Source organism: Phaeoacremonium minimum (assembly GCF_000392275.1).
Source record: "Phaeoacremonium minimum UCRPA7 unplaced genomic scaffold PA7_03_scaffold_604, whole genome shotgun sequence".
Taxonomy (NCBI): Eukaryota; Fungi; Ascomycota; class Sordariomycetes; order Togniniales; family Togniniaceae; genus Phaeoacremonium; species Phaeoacremonium minimum.
Window position 1 is genome coordinate 25,740 of NW_006921506.1, and position 12,461 is coordinate 38,200.

The window sequence follows — 12,461 nt, forward strand, 5'->3', positions numbered from 1 at the left end:
AATCTTTCGCTAGCAAACATTAGAAGTAATCTGCTTTCATGGTCACTCTCATTGTTTAGTAAACTCTAGAGGACATTGTAGATTGAAAAGTCCAGCTTAATCATCCCTTGAAAGCCTGGATCTGCCAGGACTTTACAGTTCGCCTTGTGGTCTTTCTCGTTCCATCTCTTGACTTGGCAGTCCTATCAGAATAATTTCAGTACAAATCACACACAATGTTGCATATCGAATTCCGTACCTTGCCGCAATAGCAAAAACTCCTGCATCTGGCGCAGCGATTCGGCGCCTTTCCTTTGCCATGAAGCTTGTCACAGCCATGGCATTCCCACTGCTCATCAATGGGCTTGCAATACTTCTGCACATCACCACTAAGCCACCGCAATTTCTCCAGGCTTAAGGGAAATATCTATTGGCGTGAGTTGTTAGATGTAATCCAATGTACAAAGATGGTCGTTGTCCATCAATTGACCCCCGCACGTGTTCCGCGCGCTCGGCTTCAACCCCTGAAGTTCCATCCATAAAGAATCGTTGATGGGCGTACATGATGGCCATCGTGTGGCCTTTGCGCAGCTTGCTAAAATTGAACGATTTGTAGTCGTCCAGATAGAAGGCCACGACCAGCTCTTCGACATTGTCATCTTTGACAATTGAGCGGTAGCAACCGAAAGTGTCATAGGATGAGATCTCCCCGAGGAAGCACCAATGCCGTGCGGGCGTCTATTGGTGGCCGGTTCCCCGACTGGTCCTATTTGTTGCGTGATAGACGCCATCACGGCGGCCCTCAACTGGTAGATGGTCCGAACTCGCGGTCATCATTAATGTCGGCAAATTGAGTCATTCTGAACAAAAATAGCGACAATGATTTCGTCTCAACACAAAAGGATAGAGTTAATTACTTTTGGCTTGGATCTGGAAGCTCAAACTTTGAAGTGGATGACAGGAAGGGTGACTACTAATCGAGACAAGCAGTGAAACTTATATCCGGCCTTTAGATGGATGGATGAAATAACCAGAAGTATTACTGAGGAATCACAGGCAAGGCCCAATGATGGCCGACCAGGGACAGTCCCCATTTGGTGCAAACATGCGCAGAGTGCTATCGCAAACCTTGTTGTGGCTGATGTGCACGGACAGCACCGCCGGTTTCGAGCCCATCACCGCTTGTTTGGTCATAGAAAAAGCAAAACAAAAAACATGTAGAGCTCGCAGTTATTTGCTGATTTCAAGAGAAGAGAAGAGAAGAATCAATGTGGCTTTCTGCAATAGCTTAGGGCTCATACACGAACTTAATTTGTGTGTCTGTTCTTGTATGTCGGACATACTTGCTGACATAGTGCTTTATGGAACCACATCAGCGCTTAGCTGGGCGACAGTTGTAGTGGAGATAACAATAGTGGGCATCTTGATAACCAGAGATGAGCACCCACCCAAGAAAAACCTCATTGGATGAAATTGCATGAGCTGCATCCGTCAACACTCTCCCTTTCAGCACCTGAGACTTGATACAGAAGCGAACCTTCGGGTGATTCATCTAAATTTGAAGCCTGCACAGAGGCTAGCAGCCTGCCTCTTATCTGAGCCTGCCAATGGCTTCTCAGGTTGTCAGCTTCAAACGCCCCGGGTCTGTCGTGACGACCCAAACATGGACGGTCAACATCGCCGGGGCACCCGTCTCTCTTCCCATAGTGACCATCAAAGAAGATCTTGCCATTTCGCTTATGATGATCATCGACATGGGCGTGTCCTTCGGCGTGCGATGCGGATCTGCCATCGCCGCCGCAGTATCTGATCTACGGCCGGACGTTGTCGTCGGAGCCGCCACCCTCGGCATACCCGTCGCCATTGAGGTGTCGCGTGCATTGGGACTGGACCGCTATGTCATCCTGCAGAAGTCTCCAAAGATTCACCTGCGTGATGCAATGGTGCAAGAGATTCAGTCTATCACATCTTCAGGGTCGCAGCGACTCCTGCTAGATGTAGATGCCATCCCTCTCATAGCGGGACGGAGGGTGCTCGTCGTGGACGACGTAGTGGCGTCAGGTTCGAGCCTCAAAGGGGCTTTGGAGCTGGTGAGGCGTGCTGGAGGCTCTGTTGTTGGAATTGGTGTGATTCTGACAGAGGCGAGGGAGTGGGAGTCAACGCTTGGTGAAGATGCAAAACTGATCAAGGGTTTGGCGCATATTCCTCAGTTCCGACTTGAAGGTGGAGAGTGGAAGCCTATTGAGAGCACATTTTGATAGAAGGGGTCTCGAATATACTGGCTGGTCATTGAGCTACAACGCGATCGATCTCCAGTTCACTGAGATCATGTGCCTTTCGCATCAAGTTTTCCGATGATCTACCCACAGAACGTTCCACAGCAATGAAGTCTAGAGTTTGATATCAATGAACAAACAAGGCTAACAGAGGACTATCTGCAACTCCGACAGCTCGAAATCGATATTAGTTGTGGAATATGGACAAGAATGCAGATTGTAGTGATGAAGTTCGATGAGTGTGATACTTGACGGCTGTTACGACGACATAATTCTGAATTGCCAACCTAAAACAATGCCCGAATTACAGAAAACGCTGTGTCCATCCTAAAGACTATCGTTCTATGATACGATCTTCTACATCGTCTAAACATATTCAATACAACTCTTCGAACTATCAGCTGTGGCCCTAGTCTTATCTTATTGATTCGGTTCAGGTTCCCTTGAGTTTACTGCTTTTGCTAATGTAGGATCATATAGGCCATCGATGCCAGCGTTCTTGAAGGACTCGACGGTTTCCGTCCAGGCCCTGTCCGTCATTAGTTTCCCTTCCTCGGTGTACATCAGTTTGGCAAATCTAAATCACCGTGAGATTACCATTAGTTTGTGACATTTGAAAAGACGATTTGCACATAGCGACGTGTGAATACTCACGGCGAGATCTGCCACGAAGCCAAGAAGCTCCCATGTGATTCTGCGTCCTGCTCCACTGCCGCATTCAGATAGACCCATGCGCCGGCCTCCAACGATCGTCCAAGTATGGTTCTCAACAGCCAAGTGATGGATTTGAATATCCGTGGCTGCTCGCGCTCATTCGCGGTGGGCTTTGTCATGCCGGGACAAACGGAGTTGACAATCACGTCCTTTGGATCCACCACGTCACCGAGCTTTGACACGAACATCATGAGTAAGACTTTAGATGAATTATACCGCTCAGTTGCCACGTTTGGGCTCCAAGGAATGGGTTGGTCGAATGCCGGTAGTAGCGGGACTTCCTTTCCTTCCTTGAATTCGGCAGTATGAGCAAGGTCGCTACTTATAATGGTCAAATGCGCAGGCTTGCCCTGAACATGCTTTTCCTTCAAAATTGGAAGTAGTAGCAATGAGAGTAGCGCCGTAGACCAGTAATGAACCTGAACCGTCAGCTCGTGGCCAGTGGAAGGATTAAGCCGGAAATCGGAAGGCAGATTGCCAGCACCAAGGATAGCAAAATCGATTCTCTCCAGAGCCGCACAACGCTTCGCAAACGACTGCACGGATTCATATGAAAGCATTTCTAATTCCCAAACATGAATTTCGGCGGATGGAAAGTTTGCTTTGAGGGTCTTAACAACAGCCGCCCCCTTTTCCATGTTTCGAGCTCCAAGAATCAACGTCGATAGCTGGTATTCAAGCAGGACACGGGTGCAAACAAGCCCAATACCATCGGTACCTCCCACCAGGATTCCAGCCTGACCCGATAGATTCAAGTCTTTCCCAGGTGAAACTGGTTTAGTGAACTGTCCTCGAAGCCAACGGCGGATATAAGGCTCCTGTAAAGGAGGCAAATCGATTGATGATGGCATCGTATTTCGTTAGAGTACTCAAGAGGTTGACTTCGATACAATACTCTCAAAGGCCCTTTACTTAGAGCTCAATACTACTTATATGTAAAAAGGATAATCTCAGCTGTGGGCTTCTTTTGGTCCGAATTCCTGGTACACAGTACAACACGATCTCCCTCCCTATTCCTAAACAGCCAATCACTGTGCCTCTTGGCCAAAACGCGCTATTACCAAAGTGGTAAACAGTACGGTGGGGCTCTTCCTTCTGCTCCACGCTACATGACTAGCCTGGTTAATAATCCTGGACTTACTAACATAGGGCAGTCTGCTAACGTGAGCCTCAGGTGCGGTACTGTTAGTAGCTGTTAGTGAATGCCACAAAGGTCCAACACAATATATGGAACTGGTAAGACGACCTTGAAGACTCCCAATCTCTGTTCCTCCCTCATTCCGGCATGGAGAGACTCGACATCAGTGGCCGGGCAACTTGACTCACATGGTTCGATTATGAATCTTGGGAGTAGTGACTCGGACAACCCGGACCCTATCTACGTGCAATGTCGCCCCGCAACTTCGTCTTTCTCAAAACAGATAACCGCGGGAAGACCAAAAAGTCTGATCGGAAGCTGATACGTAGCCAATGTATGAATGGGAGGAACTGGAGGATAGGCCGTTACCCCGACCATTCCGTGCAGTTCGATGTAGCCGGGGGTGCTAGAGGCCGGGACCTACAACGGAATTCTCAGCAGAAGCCACTTTACCAACTCCCGACTACTAGTAGCGATCAAACAGATGTACGACCGGCGGACCTTTACCGGGAGCTAACTCAACTCGCCGTACCGCGAGCACCTAGTTCCGATCTCTCTGTCTTAGCGGACAGCACGAATGCGCATACACGATTGCACTTGGTTCATTGTAAGCATCAGCTGTTTACTGATACCCCTGGCGGGTTTTGCATCTCTCACCTCAACTAACTACTGCATCTGCAGTTCTGTCACATGCAGCCCACATTATTTATCCCGTAGAACTCTGCGTCGACTTCGACCTTAGACAGAGCAACGGAATACGATGGATGTTCGAAGATCCCGCGTATCTTCACTTCATCCTATTCTTCAGCTCGGCCATCAATGATGCATTTCAGAGACTACCCTTAGGAAAGACTACATATTATCACATGGGCCGCACCATCACCTCCTTGAACGAAAAGATTGCTCGCTCTGAACTAGAAGACTCAACGGTTGCTGTCATCAGCTCATTGGTCATTGTTACTGCTCTTTTCACGGACTATAGAGCCGCGAGTGCCCATTTTGCAGGCTTGAAGCAGATTGTTGAACTCCGTGGTGGTCTCAAAGCTTTTCGCCATAACTTGGGACTATACATAAAATTAGCTCGGTGAGTGACTCTCTACAGTTTATCTTCCCTCAATGAGAAGCTGCATTGGTCACGGAAAGATGAACTCACACATACCTAATAGAGTCGACTTTGCTTACACCATCCATACCGGACAAGCTCCACTCTTTGGTCACGAACACTTCCTATTCGACGCTCAGACAAGCGTTATCACTCAAGATGCAGATGGCGATGAAATCAACAGCAGTTTGTACCTCCCACGCGATCTCGAGATACTCGTCGGCGACCACAGAGTTGTCTCTGTGTTCTCTGATCTACGGCGTCTATCATGTAATCTCAATCACGAACGGCGCCTTCAAGACTCAGATTTCAAGCTTTCAATTTGCTCGATTCAGTATAGGCTACTGTCGTTGGAGAATAGCGTCAATGGCAGTATGGCTGAGTGTTTACGTCTCGCGATGCTGGTCTTCCTGACCACAACATTCGAGATACCTGAGAGCGCCGGTCAGCGATATCCATATTTGTCAGACAGATTCCGTGAAAGCTGCTGTGGAATATCGGCCGAAGGTCCAAAGTCCGAAGCCTGGAACGACTTCATGATGTGGCTTTTGATCATCGGGGGCGTATCTCTATTCGGTGTAGACGAAGTATGGCTTCGGGAACTTTGGGAAAAGGTGTTTCCATCTAATGAGACATGGCAGACCGTTCGGGGTAGGGTAAAGAAGTTCCTATGGATTGATGTCTTGCATGACAAATTGGGCAAGGAGATGTTTAATATCTTCAGAGGAGATGGCGTGGATGATCTAACAGCCAAGAAATCAAAGTCCAGTGCGTGGTGGTTAAGCGGATGGGGTATTTGTCCTCTCGAGATCTGAGAGCTGCTAGTAAATATGGTTCATCTTTAGGCGACAATCTTGTAAGCTTCCATGAGCCTGGAATAATTTCCCTCTTAGCCTATTCAAAACAATTTTGACGCTGCCTCGCTCCCATTCCAGAAATTGGTTCTCAGAGCTTCCAAAAAACAAAATCTGTCGCTATGTGAGCATGCGGATGATTCTCCTTGAAATACATGATATCTGTATACGAGGCTGGAATAAGGCAACCTCTTCAGTCAGAGAAGACATAGTATACAACCCTAGCCGCAACATCGTTTTGTCGTATTGGCGTATAAAAGGTTCAATGTTGTCCGGCAATGCAATTCCCCCGTATTCCCGGCTTTGGGTGTCGACTGTCGATCACTGCCACCACTAGCCCTACTCCAAAGCACAGGTGCCATCGGAAATCCCGGAAGGGGCAGGTTGAAAATATACATGAATACAGCGCCACGCTCACCTTGGATCCGTTCGGTAGATGTAACCCCCGATGCGAGCAGGGGCCTAATCCCGGCGATCGTAATGTATGCGACTAAGCGTGGCGTGCAGTAACATCACAACTCTACCCTACGTCAGGCACCGCGAAGCCTCTGATAATCCGAGGGAAATAGATTGAACTCCCTATATCATATTCGAAAAGTTGGGCGTGTCTCTATGGTATTCTAGGCCTTATATTAGTCTGTTGAATCGAGTACATATCTCAAGATCCTATCATATGTGATTAATGGAAAAAGAAATTCTTCAGAGAATGTGGTCAATTTCAAGGAGCAGCTACTGAGCATGGATATGCTGAAGGAAAAACTCGAATTCCTTGTCTTTATTCCGAACATGATAACTTTGATAAAGAAACTACGCGATTCACATCAGACGCGGGCATCGTTGGATGCATTCAATGCATTACTCTCGTATAACAGTCAGGGTCCCCACGTAACGAGAGCGGGGCTGAAGGTCGTAATTGCTCACCCCCGTGGGGAATAGCTTATCCAAACTAGCAAGCGCGTTTCAGATCGACATCCTCAATGCTTGGTTCTACACGCACAAAATCTGGACACTTCCACCAACCAGATACTGTGTAATGAATCATACGAATACTTTGTCGGCTCCGACGCCCCCGGCGGCATCAACACACGAAGCCTTCAACAAGTGTATTGCCACGAGTAGTTCTATATAAGATTGCTCTTCTTCAGGCACGAAACGCGAGAGAACGCCCAACTTGCTGAAATGTACAAGACTTGTTCAGTCTAAACAAGAAATATCCACTTCACATACGATCACCCTTTGATCAAAGGAAAGGGGAGATGAAGTCTTGTCTTTGTCTCCTTTCTTTGGGAGTGTTAGCGATAGCGAACCCTCTGCCATCCGCTCAGGAGTTTTACGAACATGAACTCCAGAAACGCTCGACAACACTCATTCCAAACACTGTGTTTACATCCACTGCCTTGCTTGAGCAATACTTCTCGTACAACTACCCTTGGGGCGATACACACAACGGCGCGGCATTGATGCAGAAGTCTCAAGTTAGCATCATCGACAATGCCTACTTACAGCTTAAATCCGTGTACACTGGACAGCAGTCTTCCAGCAGTAGCCTTTATTACGATTCCGGTACCGTTTACGCTAAACAACACTTCACAGTCCAGAAAAACGGTGGCCTCGACTTTCAGGCGAACTTCGTGGCACCCGTAGCCCAGGGTTGCTGGCCCGCTTTCTGGCTTACCGCTGTTTCAGGTTGGCCTCCTGAGATCGACCTCGCTGAATGGAAGGGCACTGGGAAAATATCGTTCAACACATTCAATACAAGTTCTCAGGTTGCGTCAAAGGATGTTACATACACCGCGCCAACGACAGCTTGGCACACCATCTTGGCTAAGCTCAGAGCTGAGAGTGATGGGACAACGGTGAAAATTGATTTTTATATGAATGGTAACTTGATCACCACACAGTATGGGAAAAACTATGTCGGCAGCGCATTCTATTTGATAATTGACTACCAAATGCTTGGGAGCAGCGGAAGTTCAGGACCAACGTCCACAACATATTTTGACGTTCAGACTCTTAGCGTTGTCAGCTACAACCCCTAGAAACGCTGGACTGACTTGTATCTTGATGATTCACGATTGATCGTTCAGTTATGGCCGCATACGTGGGGTTTTCATCAAATAAATGGTTCTTCTTGTTATGTAATCCTTAGTTCAAGTTCAAGATAATGGAAACGCAACTCGCATAGTTTCCATTCAAAAATCTGCCCAAACTTTGTCCTCACATATTTCCCATCACCTTTCGTGAATGAGCCGTTTCTGCAGCTGCTGTAGAATGTAAGGAAGCATTGCGGCGCAGCTTGCAAATGATCTACATGCAACTATGAGGGGCAGGTTCCTATCAATGCCGGATACCCGTGAATTCCGGTCATCCTACGGTGGGTAACCCACTTTCCTCAGCGACATGTGATCCGGTATAACGAAGTTACAATTATCGAAACTCTCCTTCAAAGCACGATTCCCCTGACACGGTTTGTGGGACAGAGAATAGTTGCTTCCAGACATGACAGAGAGTGGCAAGAAGACGACAGACTCCTCCAAATGGCTGCAGACGGATGTCAAAGACATCGATGCAGCGCCGCGACAGCTTCTACAAACATACTCTGGTATACCATCCGAGGATGTGATCCCGCATGTTCTGGCTATTGTAAGAAGAACTCGCCGAGGAGCTCCAACCGTTAGGAATTGACACCTGCTAACGAGATATTTCGACGCCTTTGAAGCGAGATAAAGCCTTTGCTTTGTATCCGTGGCCATGCATCGGCCAGATGCGATTCATACGGCTCAGCTTGGCCTCGTATCCCTCATATCCTTTTGTTCTTGAGCGCCTAAAAGGCAGCCCTAACTCAGCATTCCTTGATCTTGGGTGCTGCTTCGGCCAAGATATTCGCAAGCTCTACATTGATGGCGTGCAGGCAAAGCAGCTAGTCGGGCTGGATCTCGTACCCGAGTTTAACGAACTGAGCTATGAACTGTTCCGCGACGCGGACAAGTTTACTTTTGAGTTTCACGCTCTAGACATTATGGATGATACGGCCAATTAGGAATCGCTTGAGAATCGCTTCGACGTGTTGCATATGACCAGTTTCCTGCACATATGGAACTAAGAAGGTCAAGTGAAAGCAGCATCGCGTGTCACATCCTTCACAAAACCAGGGAGCGTACTGATCGGCAGCGGTCTAGGCAGTCATGTCGGTGGCGAGTTTCCAAACCTTGAAGGTACGGGCACCAACTTTCGGCAGAGTGAAGAGACCTTCCGACAATTTTGGGTTGAGGTGGGGAATAAGACGAAAACGAAATGGGATGTGTCCACCGCCTTTAAAATGATGGATGCAACTCGCATCAACATGAATCAGGCTTGGGCGGAGTCTACAATGGGTATCCTCATGTTCGAAGTAACTAGAATTAGTTGAGTAAACAGGAGATAATCGGTGTTGAGAGATTGAAGATTGAATCAGACTTTCGCTTTGCAATGTCACAGTGGCAGTGACGAGGGTAAACATGACAAGCGATTCTTTTCAACCATGCATTGGTTTGTCATATACTCAAGTCAGATAGGCAATTGAGGACTAAAGCACGGGGACTTATGATAGTTCTTGGAACACTTTTCACAACTGTCAGCCTTAATACATTTGAACACTTCCTTGGGTCTTATTATTAAGATATCTGTGTATATATGATACTTGAGGAAGAAGACGGTTACCAGCTCACTACGGGGCTTCATCAGGAAAGCAACAGCGTCTTGGGTAAAAGGCATTTGGATTAAGTATGGTGATATGATTTACTAGAAACCAGAGTGAATCTGAGGATCCATATTGTTGCTGGTTTGATTGAGAAAGAGAAAAGACAACGCCTTAATTATTTATCCACCGTGGACTCCTCCCAAGGGAAACACAGGCCGGGCAATATGCTTAGTACAGGAGGACGAGAGCAAACAGAGCCGGGGCGAGGAAGCTAAGAGTGGCAGCTACGCGGTCTGATCCAGCAGTGACGATGGTGCTGGACGGCTGGGAGACAACGACGGCGGTGGTCTCACCGCTGCCGGAGCCACTGCCACCGCTGCCACCGCTGCCGGAGCCAGTGCCGGAGCTGCCAGTGGGAGTGCCACCAATAGCAGTGAGAGTGGCAGTGGCGGCACCGGGAGTCTGGGTGAAGTAGACGCCACCCTCGCAGCTGTCGCAAGCAGCGGGAGCGCAGACACCGACGGCAGTGGTGGTGTTGGTGCACTCAACCGGCTTGTAGACAGTGATGCCGACGCAGCTGTCGCCAGTGCAGATCTTGGGCTGGTAGGTCCAGCCACCCTCGCAAGAGCAAGTCTCAATGACATAGACGAGCTCACCAGAGCAGTCGGCGCCGGGGAAGGCAACGAAGGTCCAGAAACCACAGTATCCACCGACGCAGATGATGGTGGTGGATGAGGGTGCGATGGCAGAGGTGACGGTAACAACATCTCCAGCGGAAGCAGTGGAGACAATGGTGGTCACGGCGGTGACAGTGGCAGTGACAGTGGTGGCCGGCAGGTTGATGTTGATGTAGACAGTCAGCAGGATGGTGTTGGGGATAGCAGCCTGGCGACGGGCAAGAGCAGAGTCAGGGCGGATACCACCGCAGTTCTCAGAGTCATCACCTGGGCAAGGGATGTCGCACTGGCCAGTGGGGACACGCTCAGTAAGAGCACCATCAATCTGGGTTCCGCAGTAGCAGTCACTGGAAGAGAATTAGCTGAGTGCTTAGAAGTTAGAGGCAAAGATATCTTACCCATCGTAGACACCAGCGAAGGTCTGGTTGCCGCAGTAAGATGTGCACATCTCAAGATCCATGTACTCGCTAGAGGCGAACAGGCTGAAGGTAGGGAAGTTGTCGACTGAGCCAACGCAGCCGAAGAAAGCGAAGTCGCCAATCAGACCAGGGAAGCCAGCAGTCTCAGTGGGAACAACACCACTAGCGGTGGCAGATCCAGAGGTGGTAGCGGTGTCAGTGCCGGTAGCAGTGCTAGAAGCAGGTGTGGTCACAGGCCCGGTGGTGATCGGGGCGGATCCGGAAGTGACGGGCTCAGTCGTGTTTCCAGAAACTGTGCCAGAGCTGGTGGGTGCGCTCGTGCTGAGGACCGTGCTCGACGAGCTGCTGGAGCTGATGGCAGCGGCCACAAGCTGGACGTTGGAAATGACAACTGGGACCGGATCATCACCGCAGGTCTCGATGATCTGGAGCAAGGGGCTGGAAGAGGTGTAAACGGCATCAGTGTCAATGGTGGATGCAGCGCCGGCATTGTCGTCAATGGTCTCGTTGTAGACGGTCTGTCCATCGAGAACAACGGCCAGGGTGCAGTCAGTAGCCGCTCGCTTGTGCTTGGTGGAGGAAGAAGTAGCAGTCAGATCGAAAGAGCAAGAGACACCCTGTCCAGCTGAAGTCTCCGGAGCATCGGCGTTCACAACAATAGAAGCCTCGCCATTGGCGGGAGGTGTCATGAGGCTAAGATCATGTTAGTATGCAACGATTCCATCCTCTCAGGTTAGTTAGGTCTTACACAGCAGGCTTTCCATCAACCTCGATGATCGCAGCATTGGTCAGGACAGCGTCAGACAGGTCAACCGAAGAAGTGCCAGAGGGGCTTGAGGTTGTGGAAGTTGTTGCAACCGCGGTGGTAGCAGTCTCACTCGGCACCAGGGTAGTACCGGACTCGACAGGGGTCGTCGTATTGGCAAAGGCCTGGCGAGCGAAGTTGAATCGGCGGCGCACAACTCCGTCGGCCACAGAGAGGCCTGGGAGAGCACCCACGAGCAGCAGAGCGGTATTCAGACGCATTTTGGCTTATTTGTCTTGTGGATGTTGTTTATTGATTATGGGGCTGAGGTGCTAAAGTGCTGGGGTAAAGGGGGCAGAAACGAGAGACAAGGGGGGAGGGGGAGTAACGAGTGACAGACCTGATTAATAGGTGCGAGTTGATTGTTGAGATCTTCTCTCTTGGACTTCCGGCGAGAGTTCATGGGATTTTATAAAAGCTGTTTCCGGCGCGAGATCGACGATACGATCATGTTTGCCTCGACACGCTGTGGATGCCCTCATTCTTGTCGGACTATACTATGGAGTATGCGGGCCCACTCTCCATATCCGGGCAACTCACAACGCGCGGCGGCGAACTCTCTGGCATGCAGCAACAGTCCGGCTCTGAACTAGACTAGTTAGCTTCGTTGCCCTCACCACCAAAACTCTCTTCACTTTCAATTGGACTCTGGCACTATGCAGCAACACAAGCAATCACTTCAGCCCCTTGGCTGGAATTTTGATCTCCAATTCTCATCTGATGGAGTGCATCGTCTGCTGCTTCCGGCTTGTTAGCCAGGGGATCCGCTTGCAGCTACTAGTCTCAAAATCGAAAAGCGCTTCCTTTTGCGCGCCCCC

The 12,461-nt window shown here is 49.3% G+C and overlaps 2 protein-coding genes across 2 annotated transcripts; one reads left to right on the forward strand and one right to left on the reverse strand.

The window, feature by feature from the left end:
* Positions 1-1,586: 1,586 nt before the first annotated feature.
* On the forward strand, positions 1,587-2,237 carry UCRPA7_8664 (putative adenine phosphoribosyltransferase protein; the record flags this gene model as incomplete). Its single annotated transcript, XM_007921175.1, has 1 exon — positions 1,587-2,237. One exon carries the CDS (start codon positions 1,587-1,589, stop codon positions 2,235-2,237), a length of 651 nt encoding a protein of 216 aa, XP_007919366.1.
* A 7,733-nt stretch (positions 2,238-9,970) lies between these two features.
* UCRPA7_8665 (putative wsc domain-containing protein) lies at positions 9,971-11,864 on the reverse strand (the record flags this gene model as incomplete). Its single annotated transcript, XM_007921176.1, has 3 exons — positions 9,971-10,766; positions 10,818-11,531; positions 11,587-11,864. 3 exons carry the CDS (start codon positions 11,862-11,864, stop codon positions 9,971-9,973), a joined length of 1,788 nt encoding a protein of 595 aa, XP_007919367.1.
* Positions 11,865-12,461: the final 597 nt, after the last annotated feature.